This window comes from Leptidea sinapis, chromosome 40 (assembly GCF_905404315.1).
Source record: "Leptidea sinapis chromosome 40, ilLepSina1.1, whole genome shotgun sequence".
NCBI classification, from domain to species: domain Eukaryota; kingdom Metazoa; phylum Arthropoda; class Insecta; order Lepidoptera; family Pieridae; genus Leptidea; species Leptidea sinapis.
The window spans coordinates 3,901,141-3,915,015 of record NC_066304.1 but is presented as its reverse complement, the minus strand read 5'-3'; the positions used below and the strand labels follow the sequence as shown (position 1 = coordinate 3,915,015).

Sequence of the window (13,875 nt, the reverse complement as noted above, 5' to 3'; positions counted from 1 at the left end):
TTCACATAACCTCAAAATTTATGTGGAAAATCCAAAAAACCACTTCTCGACCTCAGATCGCCCGTAGGTAATTTATTGTTACTATCATTTATATTCTATCCTCTTCGATTTCCAATGGGTTACATCCTACTATTATTTTTTTTGGCTAAATATATCGACACTGATATGACCACCATCATGACTTGTCTACCAGTCTGTCTGTCAACAGGCCGTTTAATAAACATAGCAGTGCCATCGTCTGCAAATATTAAATATTGATAATTTTATTTTCATTAACAAAACTATTTTTCTGGTTTAAATCCCAGTTTCAGAGAAAAACAAATTTAAAGATTGTCAGGTTATGTTATGTTGGTAAGAAGGTAGCGCTCGTTTTTATGAACTTTAGTGCCGACACACGTTGATCTGTTCATAATAAAAAAAACTCTTGCGGATGGAATTTTGGAAAATCCGTTCTTAGCTGACCTCTACTCGGTGAAAAGATTTACCCGCGCCACGAGCCGCCTCAAGCATTTTTTAAGCTATTGCATAGCTTCTATCGCGAGCCTCAAGGCCTGGAGACCGAATCCAGAAATTCCGTAACGAAAATAACCTAACACTTACTTACTAGATCTATGTAGATATTTCGCCACGGTCATTACAGTTGGTTATCAGCGGTTATCACGTATGCTTTTTGTGCAGGTCCCAGGTTCACGCCTGGGATACTTCTTGATTTTTTTTAGCACGTTTTTCTAATTTTTATTATTATGACAAGCATTTTAATTTAGTTTCACCTGTCCCGTTGTCTGTCTGTAATCAAATCTTGCAAACTAAATTTTACTCACTTCCCGTTTGCTTTTGTTAAAATTAATTTTATCAAAAAAAATACTGCATGAATAAAATAAATAAATAATTATAATTGCATAAGTTGATAAAAAATGCTATGCAATAGCTTTACCGCGGCAGTCCCCGAGTGCCACACGTCTTTTTTTCTTTATTTAGAATAGCAGACAACTACAAATTATGTATAACTAACTATAAGTGATGAGTTTAAAATTATATTATGTATATGATATGAGTATATCACACAAGTACCTACGCTACAACTACAACCTAAGCCACTGTAAATCGTTTAGTTATAAATTGCTAATTGTTTCTCATGAGATGAGATGTAAATAATCTAAAATCATAAATTACGGCTCCTAAATATTAATTAAAAATTATTGTCTCTCTCTCTGGGGTCGGTGCCTCATGTCTGAGGATCATGTTTAGCAGAGGGCTGCTGCATCTGGAGTGGATGATCTGCATCCACCGGATTCTTTACAGCGTGTCTCTAACAACCATGGCGAATTTGGATGACGAGTCTTTAGTTTCGTCAGTCCATGTTTTTGGAGAACGAGTAAATTATTGTAATAATTATTTAATATTAAAATCTTAGATTAAGGATTGGCCTTCGCTGCGCTCCAAGTACATACCGCAGACGTATTCGCAAAGTCCCAATCTCGATCTATGTGGTTTTTATCTGTTAAGAAAGGACAAGGCGAGCAGGAGGTTTAGCTGATGGTAATTGATACGCCCTGTCAATAACAAACCAGTTCCGCTCAGGATTCTTGGAAAACCCAAAAATTCTGAGCGGCACTACAATTGCGCTCGTCACATTCAGACATAAGATGTTAAGCCTCATTTGCCCAGTAAGTTCTCTAGCTATGGCGCCCTTCAGACCGAAACACAATAATGTTTACATATTACTGCTTCACGGCAGAAATAGGCGCTGTTGTGGTACCCATAATCTACCCGGCATCCTGTGCAATGGCGCCTCCCACTGGTATATTGCCGAGTCCGCAGTCACCTGGAAGGCAAAGCCAAATCGTATTAAAAGCTACTGTGATTCCTCTGGTTGGGCGGCAGTCCCCACTTATCATCAGATGACTAACGTCCATAAAAAATCAACTGAAATGAAACGCTATTTCATTCATTAACCGATTTTCTGAAGAAGCGAAGAATTTTCTGTGCACGAGGACCATTTGCGCTTAACCTGATTTCAATATTTAGATTAGTAGGTAGAGTCATTTTTATTCTGACAAAGGTCAATGAACTACGACGACTTTGTATCACTGCCATCTAGAGGATAGTTATGTAGTTACTAAAAGCATTTTTAATGATTTTATTCCATCAGGAATGAAAATGAATTGCGTTTAACATGAATGAGTTACAATTGTGAATTAAAATATTATGTTACTTTGAAATAGAATTCATTCAGTAAAATTTAGGTGAGTTGATTTTGTAAGAAATAAGTGAATATCTAAAGTGCGTTAGTTGTGGTTTAAGCTAATAAATAATATTAAATATTGTTATTCATTTGTGCCTTAAAAAACCGACATTTTATATTTACGAAAATTTCGGTTTGTAAAAAAGATCATCAATACTTTTTGGAGCTGTCTTTGGGTGGAAGTCACAATTTATGACGAGAAGACTCATATTGCCATTTAGTGGTCATCGGAAAAACGCAAATTAAGTATATCCTAAAAACACAGATGGCGCTGCAAACAAAACTTTAGTATTGTGTTTTGTTTGCTTTTGATTTTTTGTTACATATGTAAAATACCTAATCATGAAAAGTTTTCAAACCTTATATATAACAATAGTAAAATAATGATTATTTGCGAAAATCTTGTGAGAATGAAACGATCGGGTTTTAAAGTGTCGATCGAGTTTGAAGTGGGTAGCTCTCCCACTGACCACCAGGTCATTACCTCTTTTTGAAGAGGCTCAATCTTATTATTGGGGTCCCATCATACTTAAAATATTCATAATTATGAATTAAATTATGCAAATTTAAATTCAAAATGGGTATTTAGTGAGTATTGCAAAAGATGATCGTTATTTTTTGATAATTGGTTGAGTTGTCGTCGTTGTGGGATGGGTCGTTCCCTTCCTTAAATGGTCTAGGGAGGCGATGGCTGGCCCATGCGTCATGCTCTTCAACGGGCTCTATTCGTGGTGGCAGAATGATCCTGTTACTAGAAACTCTGCTTCATCTTTTTAAAATTAAAGTTATTGTATTTTTATAAACGCTAGTAAGATATTCGCAAAATACCTTTATTTGTTTACAGCTGTTTATATGTTGATTGATGCATCCTGTATTTACTCAATAACTCTTGTTTTTAATAATTTACATTTACTTTTTTTGACTTACTCGTGTAAGACATTTGACGTTTAAGTAGTTTTGTTGCATTACAATTTACAATTGTAGCTTATATGATTTAAAAGAGCGGCTATGAGTTTCTTACCACTTCTTCTCATTAAAGCTCAATCTTTTTCGAAGTAAATGTAAAAAGAAAAGAAAAGACATTTATAAGTGTCATTTCATTTGAATAAAGTGATTTTGATTGATTGAGTACCCATCTCTTACAGAATTTAGAAGGTGGCATAGCTTACACTCATCATTTTAGCCGGAAGACGTCCACTGCTGGACAGAGGTCTCACCCAAAGATCTCATCCAACATATTCGGGCGATTTTGACCAGATCATCATTCGGTCCATCTAGTGGGCGGCCTAATAACACAACGTCTTCGAGTACGTGGTCGCCATTCGAGGATATTACTGCCCCAACGGCCATCTGTCCGTCGAGCTATGCCGGTGACTTTGGTTTTCCTACGGATCTCCTCATTTCTGCGATCACGTCTGCATTCCGTATGTCATCACTGGCTGGTTAAAATCCTTCGGCTTGAGACACTGTTTTATTTGGGACGAGAAAATTTTACGGAGCTTCTCGAACGCTGTTCATACGAGTTGGATTCGATGAGTAACCTCTTTGCCGAAATAATTGGACTTGCCCAACTGGATTAATTGTTCAAGTTCCCAACTTTTACAGGAGTAGGTGCGAACTTAGTAGCTTACATTACCGCAACATGGGTGTCATGTAAGTTGGGTAGAGTTGCTGAGTTTGGAACCCTGGAGAAACGCTCGCTAAGGGCCTTCTATTAATGGTGGCTTCTTCTTTTCCTTTGCCCTCTAGCTGCAAATGTCCATCCCGTTTTGGATGGATTTGTTTTCTAGGGGTAAATTTTATAGACTCTATGATATTTAGCGACGTGAATCTATGAGCCTGTATGGTACTCGTATATGTCCTATAGTACAAAACATAGTAGGTACCATAAGTCAAAGAAAAAGTAAAAAAAAGAGCGTGAAGTGTAACTAAAATATTCTCGTTATTTAATTTACTAAAGTAAGAACACATTTTTACAGAATGTTAATGTACTAAACAATATCTACAAAAAATTGTACACTATGTGAAAACTTAAACTTATTTTTTTTTAATTTACAATTAACGAAAAATTAAATTTCAACAAATATTAAGTTAGGTTTCCTCCTCTTGAATTACTTACAACTAAATTATTATTTACAATAACTCTCAGCTTTTTAATGTTTGTGATTTATATTGAATATTATCTTCTGCAAAACATAATTGTAAACATCCGGTTTTAATCAGTTTATTGTTTACATTTTGGTTACATCGCTAAAAGGCTAATATAAAAACAAGTAATCATATTGAAATCTAACTATAATAAGGCAAATTCGGCATCTCGCCGTAATATCACAATCTTTGCATAAAACTAAAATTTCGAGTAACATTTATGTTTTGTTCAAGTTTACGTATTACGTACGGCAGCGTTATGAGGACGATATTGTCATGTAGTCATCTTAACACTAAATATATTTACAAAAAATAAGTCGAAACTATTGGAAAACGCAATGGAAGACAGCGTTCTCTATAAACTTACAATAACACTTTATCACATCACAATTCCTACGAATAACTTGTTCCCAATTTAAAATTAACCGTCAAAACCGACGTTGAAAACAAAAAAAAACATGAAAATAAAACAAAAAAATCAGGTATACGATAAGGTAACATCGAAAAATTAAAGCGACTTCACATTTTAATGTTTTAAACTAAGCTTTGAACAACTTTATGGTAACTTTAGTTAAAGGTTAAGTATCGGTTTCTTGGTTTGTATAAGCAAACCGAAATCTCAAATCTCGCTGTTTCAAGACTCGAGTGAGTATTTTAATAATTACATAAAAACAATCATTATATATATTGCTATTGTTTTAGTTGGACTCGAACATAAAAATGTGACGAAATCGATATATAACTTTATATTATTACACGAAATTTCGAAGCGATATAAGCATTAAATAACCAAGTGTAACTTATGAAATAATTTAAAAAATAACTGGCCACAGTGAAAATACAGAAGCAAGACGAAAGTATAAAAAATAAGAATATTAAAGTAAAGGAATTGAAGATTTCTAACATACCTATAAGTTATGAGATGAGATTATTTAATTGGTACCTATAATATCGATTACACATCAAATTCAATTCAGGTCCCATTAATTCTTTTGGACTTATTGCAACGATACGATTTATCCCAAAGATTAAATAAACAGTCTATTATAAAATATTTTTACAGCATGCTGTAATATCTACTTAAACAACATAAAGTTTTAAAAATGCGTTACAACGTAGTGTCCGACATAAGTTTTCTAGTTGGCGTTGGGATAGTTGTTTCGTTGCAACTCCATAGATATACACCAATACAAACTTTCATGCTTTACAAATCTTTGGTGCGAATCCACATTGCATTGTCGGCACAAAGTTTGCGTTAAATTTAACATAACGAACACATTTCCACTACAATTTACTTGATAACGCTATTGAGATTTATATATTAAGTGTCGTTGAAAAGTTGCGATTTCTGTCAGATATTGGAAGAGTTTGTGAGGTGTTGGAGGAACAAATAGTTTTGAATCATAAAATAAGAACAACTACAGATTTATATTAGTCCAAATCCATAAAAAAACCAATGGTCCCAAAAATATTTTTTGTTACGACCTTCTTTACAGACTAATGTCTGTAATCTAGTAATACTGCGCCCGATACTTATAACTGTTTCCTGCCAGTCTGCAAGGAACCCTTGGTGTGCTACTTCGCAGTGAACTTTACTGTGTTGCGTTTACTAAAGTCCCAATCTGACTAGATGCATTGAATAAGCCGAACAGTGACATCACCTGTAAGTTCCACAATGTCTCGATTTAACTTAAGAGGTAGTTGTTGGGATGTCTATTCGCCTGTACTTATCTACGTCGCAACTTTTCTAAGACAAATTTCGTCTATTTTCTATGCTTAAGGAATTAATGTGTCGGTGGCTTTAAATAATATTTATTCTAATCAAATACAATTTTAAAATAAATACTAGATCGGAAGATATTGGTCCCAAATTATAATTTTTAAACAAATTATAAAGGATTGGACCCATTCGGCATACGTTATCCTTTCTTGTTCATTAACACCACATCCGTTTCTTTACGAATGTTTGAGTATCGCTCTGCGATATTGTAACTTTACAAACTAATAACTAATTCTAAATAACCTTTAACACATATCACAATTGCACTCTCAAAGAGAGAAATTTCAAAGTCCAATAGAACGCGCGACAAATGTCACGATGACGAGGCACACGGGCGTCATTCATGTAAATTTTTACTGAGTAGAAGGCTATTGTGCGGCCCGGAAAGGTGGCGGATTAGTTCCGGCAACGCTTCGAAAGTCAACTGGCAGAAACAACAATTGAACCGACCTGGAGTATTCGTTCGGCCGTCATTCTCGCTCGATGATATCACGTTCCGGTGGACCGAGCATAAGTGTTTCAGTAGATGTGCCTTTTGTTTAAACATAGCTACACAAAGACGACACGCAAATGGCTTTTCACCTGTATGCACGCGGAGATGTGTTTTGAGATTCCAAGACATTCCAAACTGTTTACCGCAGTACTCGCATCGGTATTCTCTGACTGGTGCCTGTTTGCTAGAACCTTGTTCATGTTCGGCAGTTGGGGTGTCATCCCCGCCCATTTGTGGTTGACAGAGCCAAGGACCCCAAGAACCCGCACTTGGAGGTCGATATTTAAGTGTGTCATCATGTGCTGCTAATGGAGGAGTAGTACTTCTCTCTGGAAGGAATGGGGGCGCTGATGCACTTAGTGGATGTAGAGCTCCAAGTCGAGCTACTGCAGCCACGCCAGGGCCTTGTGCGTACCGTAAATGTGCCATTTCTTCAAGATAACTGGGAGGAAACGAAACGAATGGAGGGTTTTGTGAGGGGGAATTGTGAAATCCTGGTCTCCGCTTACGATGGGGTGTTACAACATAATTTTCTGGCGATGTTTGCACGAGTGACATAAGATCTTGATCTGGTGGTTTTAGATGAGCATACTCCTCTAATTTAACGGTCCGTAAGTCCATTTCGGGTGGTTCCAAGTAATGTGATTTTCTTTTTGTTCTCTCAATGCCCCTTCCCAGTCTATCATTCAGTAGTTGCCTCCGGTAACCAGTTTCAGGGGGCGGATCCTCTTGACTCGACGTTGTAGACCGTCTTCGTTCAATATTCTGAAAAAGTTGTACATAGTTTTAAATAAAATACCTTAAAGATAAATTTATCTTTTTAAACACAAGCTTTGCTTTTCCTTCATGGAAAGATATAGTTTAATATTTCAATGTGAAATTTAATTGTTACAATAATTAACTCTTACACTGATAAACAGGATATTAAGAGAAACAAAATTTACCTTTGCGGCAACTGTTTCAACATCCAAATCTTGCGAATCATCATGTTCACTACCAGTCGTTTCAGCGTTTCTGCCAAGAGACAGATTAACAGGATTTGAGGAACTCCGTCTGCGCGATGATAATCTGCCGCACTCCTTATCACCTTCCGCGTCATCTTCATCTCTTTCATCAGTACTGCTGGTTGACATGCTCTCTTTCTTTATACTTAAGGATTCAGATTCTCCCCTCTCCTTCTCCCTGCTAAAGCCTGCGCTAGGCGTAACCCTTTCACTTTCGGAATGTGATGATCCTGAAGGTGCATCATGTTTACTGCTCTCGTTGCTGTTAATATCAGTCCTTTTTGCTTTTAATCTGTCACATGATCGGTTCCTTTCTTCAGCTTGTTGGCGTTCTTTAGTAGACTTCCAAACATCTGATTTTATTTCTAAGAGTTCAAATAACTCTTGCATATCATCGATCTCTCCCGACTGTAAATAAAGTAAGAAAATATATTATCAAGTTTTGTTGGAAGTTTTTAGTTTCAAATTTGTGGTTTCTGATGTAACTGTATGATTCTCACCTCAATGTATGCCTGGCCGCTATATAGAAACACCAAGAGATGCTTCATCAAAGTGCTATTGATTCCTGACATGTGTATTGTCACCGGATTCTCAACTGATGGGGTGTCATCCAGGATTTTTCTGAAAAATTATAATATCACATTTTTAGTATAACATACATTTTACCAGTGTGAGGCTCCTTTGCACAGGATGCCGGCTAGATTATGGGTACCACAACGGCGCCTATTTCTGCGTGAAGCAGTAATGTGTAAGCAGTACTGTGTTTCGGTCTGAAGGGCGCTGTAGCTAGTGAAATTGCTGGGCAAATGAGACTTAAAATCTTGTCTCAAGGTGACGAGCACAGCTGTAGTGCCGCTCAGAATTTTTGGGGGTTTCAAGAATCCTGAGCGGCACTGCATTTTAATGGGCAGGGCGTATCAATTACCATCAGCTGAACGTCCTGCTCGTCTTGTCCCTTATTTTCATAAAAAAAAACATAAAACATAAAACTTAGGACTTTAATGGGACACAAAAATGTATACGTATTCTTCAGATATCATGTAAAATACTAATATAAAACTATTAATCTAAACTGATTATACAATCTTTTGATTTAAATTAAATTAAGCGCTTTTGAATCGTCACGGTAAATATTTCTTTTAAATTACTGAATCTGTAACTGAATCTACCATATGTTCGGAAAAAGTTGAACTCGTGAGAAGAGCATACAAGAAACTTAACGGCCACTCTTTTCAATCAAATTTAGAGTATTTTAGAATGGCTGTAATATACATAACAAATAAATTTTTAAGGTGCTGCATCCAATACATGATTCGTGTTTAAATAATATAAATTATTTCATAAAAAGAATTAACTGTATAAATATAAATTATCGTAAATTGGATGCATCAACCTATAGAGCTTGATTTCGTTGTTTGTGTAAGGATCCTTCGTGAACATGATAGTCGTGACTACTGTTTGTTTGGTGGTTGATAAAATGGTTGTGATTAATAAAATGTTTAATATAATATGCGGCTCATAACTTCGAGAAGCTTAAATAGTTTTTCTGATAATGCCGATGAGATAACTCTGATTATTTTAATACTTATAGAACTATTACAAGATATTTTTGAAGATGCTATTTTTAAATGACTGAGAGGTGGTATGTGCCAATCACCTGATGAGGGGGCTGGCTGCAGCCATGACGATCCGATGCGCTGCGAGCGGCACGGCGTCCTCGCAGATCAGCACCAGATCGGAGTAGCGGGCGCCGCGCCACGCCGCGCCCACTTCGTTTAGGATGCAGGCGTGGTGCTTGCCGTATGTGAGAGTCAGCAATCCCTCTCCCATCATTCCAGCGCTGAAATAAATACTTCCTGTTACTAATCTATACTTCTATACTTATATTATAAAGAGGAAAGTTTTGATTGTTTGTTTATTTATTTGCATTGAATAGGCTCCGCAACTACTGAACCGATTTGAATAATTCTTTCACTGTTGGGAAGCTACATTATCCCCGGTTGTTATAGGCTTTATAACATTTTCAAGAAAATTGGGATCCCTACTAAAAGTCCTGTAATTTAACCCAAGGTGTAAGAATACGTACGCGAACGACGTTGCTGGGTATCGGCTAGTGCTTTATGCAAATATAAATAATTTTACGCTCGACTGTATGTGCGTGGAATATTTACTTTGGACAGAATTTTTTATATTATTTGCAAATAATACACACACAAACTGCTGTCGTCAATACATTTTACCAACTATAGAACTTTCATTCCCACCTAGGTTGAAATTTCAAAAACGCTAGAATAAATATTTATTTCTTATCTAGTGCCTAAATTGAAAAGCTTCATAGTGTCATGTTCGATAATGAACATTTTCCATACAAATTTCCACTACTATTTCAACCCTTCCAAGCTTTTTGTTCGCGATAAAAGGAAGCCTATGTTATTTCCCAAGCTCTAGTCGATTCTTGTACTAAATTTCAAATCGGTTCAGTGGTTTAGGCATGACAGAGTAACAAACATTCACTTTTATAATATTAACAGGGAAGAAGTCACACGTTATTTTGCAGAGGTCGACATAATTCTTAGTAATTGTTGAATGCTATGTTTTTGTCAGTGAATTTCTGAAATGTCTTTTTTGATATTCGATAAATATAAACGATTTATTATTATAGTTGTTGACATGTAACAGGGCTTAATTGATAACTTGTTATTGCGTAACACGTACGTTCCTTTATTGAAACAGATTATCTTAATTTTTAAATAGTATGTGGAAAATAATCATTGCTGAATTTGAATTTAAATAAAACCCTTTTTAAAGGATTAAAATGCAATAGTTAAAACGTAACTGTGTTTATACATTAGTTTTTGTAAAAGTTATATTTTTATTATCATTTTAGCTATCCCGACGTTTCTTGAGAGCAAGGGGGACTGAATTGAACCGAACATTTGAATTGTCTGAAGTTTACTGATCGCGACTACCTTACGATATATTTTTTTTCTATCTACACCAGTTATTTATATTTTGGCAAAAAAAATACAAGTTTACTAAAAAAAATCTTCTTATAAAACACCCACATAAGAAATTACTAGATCAATCTTCGGATCCTTGGCCGTCATGTATCAATGTGTTTTATGTTTTCTAATTCGTATATACCTACGTTTATATTCGACGCTTAATAATGTAGGCCGTGCTAATTCAAGAGAGATTTATTTTTTAAGAAAATAAGGGACGAGACGAGCAGAGAACATGGCGATCGATGGCGAGAAATTGTGAGGTGTATTGCATCTACCCCTATTTAAACTTCTTGATAATCACGACCGCTCTGTCAAGAGCGTATCGACCGAGCAAAACAAGTTGTTCTAAATGTTGTTTTTTTTTTTTTATGAAAATAAGGAACGAGACGAGCAGGACCTTCAGCTGATGGTAATTGATACGCCCTGCCCATTACAATGCAGAGCCGCTCAGGATTCTTGAAAAACCCAAAAATTCTGAGCGGCACTACAATTGCGCTCGTCACCTTGAGACGCAATATGTTAAGTCTCATTTGCCCAGTAATTTCACTAGCTACGGCGCCCTTCAGATCGAAACACAGTAATGTTGACACATTACTGCTTCACGGCAGAAATAGGTGCCGTTGTGGTACCCATAGCCTAGCCGGCATCCTGTGAAAAAGAGCCTCCCACTGATAAACTTGAAAAGATATTTCACCGGGACACCATACACACACCAGAGTTATGATGCGTTTTTATATTGCGTGTATGGATTAAAGATTAGATCCCTTCTACTCAGCTATTTTAAGTTTCACTCATCGAACAACATTATTTACTTAATCTATTCTTCTCGTACATAATTGTGGTTAGAATTGCAGTTTCGTGAGCAAGTTAGCACGATACGCTGTAAATTAGTGAAATCTGAAATGGAGGTATGTTTTCGGTTCATTAGGTCGGATCTGTGTCAGGCTGAAGCCGATGTAAGGAAGGCAAGGCTGTACCCAATGAACCGTGAAGTGATAAACGTTTCAATATCATTGTATGTAATCTATTTTTGTTTTCAGCCTTTGTGTAGATTTAAATAAGAGAATATATAGAGCTTAGGATAAGGTTTTTCTTGCTATTATTGGTCGTTTGGTTTAAAATAGATTTGAAGAAGCTGGGAGAGAAATAGATCACGTCAATACTTCAAGCCGGCCCATGTCCTAGAGCTCTTAAAAGCGCAAGTCCAGCCATATATGGAGTATTGCTGTGATCACTGGTCTGGCGCACCCAAGAGCTACTCGAATTATCAGGGATACAGTGGTCTGTGAACGGGTAGATCACTTGGCGTTGAGTAGAGATGTGGTTTCATTGTTTATCTTCTACCGCATATTTTATCACGGAAAGTGTTGTTTGACCTGATTCCTGCCGCCAAATTCCACCTTTACACGACACGTATAAAATCATCCCCATCATCTGGATTTGTGGCGTGGTTTTAAAGGAACTTTTATCCACGTACAACCAAGCTGTGGAATGAGCTTCCTTGTGCGGTGTTTCCAGGACGATACGACATACCTAGGGCACCTTCACAAAAACCGCGTACACTTTTCTAAAACGCCGACGACGCTCCTGTGATTCCTCTGGTGTTCCAAGAGAAGACATCGATAAGTATCATGACAATATTAATATTTATGAGTGACAGACGTATTACAGAAAACTTTCATAAAAATTTATTGAATTGGCGTTATATTGCGGAAATCCATAATTATCCATTTTTTTTGTGTATTTTCTTGAGTGTATTTGCCGCCAAGATTTATCTTTAATCGATTTAACACGTGTTTCGCCTCTACACGACACATCCTCAGGAGGTGTTGATTCACCAAACTCTTTAATATTATAATTAATACAGAAAATTTGATAATTTTATGTCAGTTATTTCTAAAGTGTAAATGTGTGCGTGCCACGATGTATAATGTTCATCTATGTGAAAGGTTAAAACCACAGCCTTAATTCAGATGGAGGTTGTTCAGTACGATCGCATTAAGCTCAACAGAAACGTTTATAATGATTTTTATCACAGACTGTGTCACGATTTTAGTAATCTTTGTTTATTTTATCGTCATATAAATACATATTATTTCTTAGCACTACTATTTTTGTTTCGAGAAATAAATTTTATTTTCTGTTACCAGAGTAAAATTACCGTATGAAAAGAGAAGTCACGGAAAAATCTAGAAAGCACAATGTGTAGTATATATAAAAGATACACTTGTGCCATTTAACAAAATAATGAAATTTTTACCAGTGGCTCCTTTGCACAGGATGCCGGCTAGGCTATGGGTACCACAACGGCGCCTTTTTCTGCCGTGAAGCAGTAATGTGTAAGCATTATTGTGCTTCGGTCTGAAGGGCGTCGTAGCTAGTGAAATTACTGGGAAAATGAGACTTAACATTTTATGTCTCAAGGTGACGAGCGCAATTGTAGTGTCGCTCAGAATTTTTGAGGTTTTTCAAGGTTCGGCACTGCATTGTAATGGGCACGGCGTAATTGATATGCCCTCTATCAGTTGAACGATGAAATATCGGTGCACAAAATTTGATGGGCTTTCGGACATCTGCAGTATGCACGAATTCAATATTATTTAAGGGCCACTAACTATGAACTCAAGAACCGAGCGTTTCGAAATTATCAACTATCCCAAGAAAAATAAATAAATAAACTATAGAACTAACGTATAGAAAAATTATAATGTAGTAAAAAGTATGCTTTCCCTGCAATACTATTATATCTGTTAGAGCTTGATCATCTCAAAACTATTTCAAAATTTCAAACAATTTGTATCCAAAACAACAAGATGTTATTCAAAAAATTTCTTGATAATCTAATTTGGGAAGTATATATATCTGATATAGGATCTTATTTATGAGAAGTGTTAAAAGATATCTTTAATGGCGTTATATTTTTGTTGGATAAATTGAGACACTTGAAAGAAACTAGAAAGTAAGTATTTGTGGAGGATGATGCGAAACTAGTTTTCACGGGGATCGAACTACATTGTTTACACGGCGGTCGCTCCATTCGTAATCTGTGGTATTTTTAAGAAAGTCACTTAAGTAACCATTACCGCATAATCTTGAAGGTCCCTAAGTTTCCCACAATTGAGCTGTGAGGGGCAAAAACATGATAGGGGTGGAGTTACATATTTGGTGAAAAATCTCCTCGGAGATTCCATCTGCATATG

The 13,875-nt window shown here is 36.2% G+C and overlaps 1 protein-coding gene across 2 annotated transcripts in view; it reads right to left on the bottom strand.

Moving 5' to 3' along the window:
- Nucleotides 1-4,168: 4,168 nt before the first annotated feature.
- The window catches only part of LOC126976393 (transcription factor Ken), a 51,723-nt gene continuing 42,016 nt past the window's right edge, over nt 4,169-13,875 (bottom strand). For both annotated transcript variants that reach the window (XM_050824704.1, XM_050824703.1), the window contains exons 2-5: nt 9,328-9,510; nt 8,171-8,291; nt 7,611-8,078; nt 4,169-7,431 (exon numbers count right to left, since the gene is read on the bottom strand). In XM_050824704.1, coding sequence (XP_050680661.1) covers nt 6,511-7,431; nt 7,611-8,078; nt 8,171-8,291; nt 9,328-9,503 — 1,686 coding nt within the window. In that variant the 5' untranslated portion in view covers nt 9,504-9,510 and the 3' untranslated portion in view covers nt 4,169-6,510. The remainder of the gene's footprint in view (nt 7,432-7,610; nt 8,079-8,170; nt 8,292-9,327; nt 9,511-13,875) is intronic.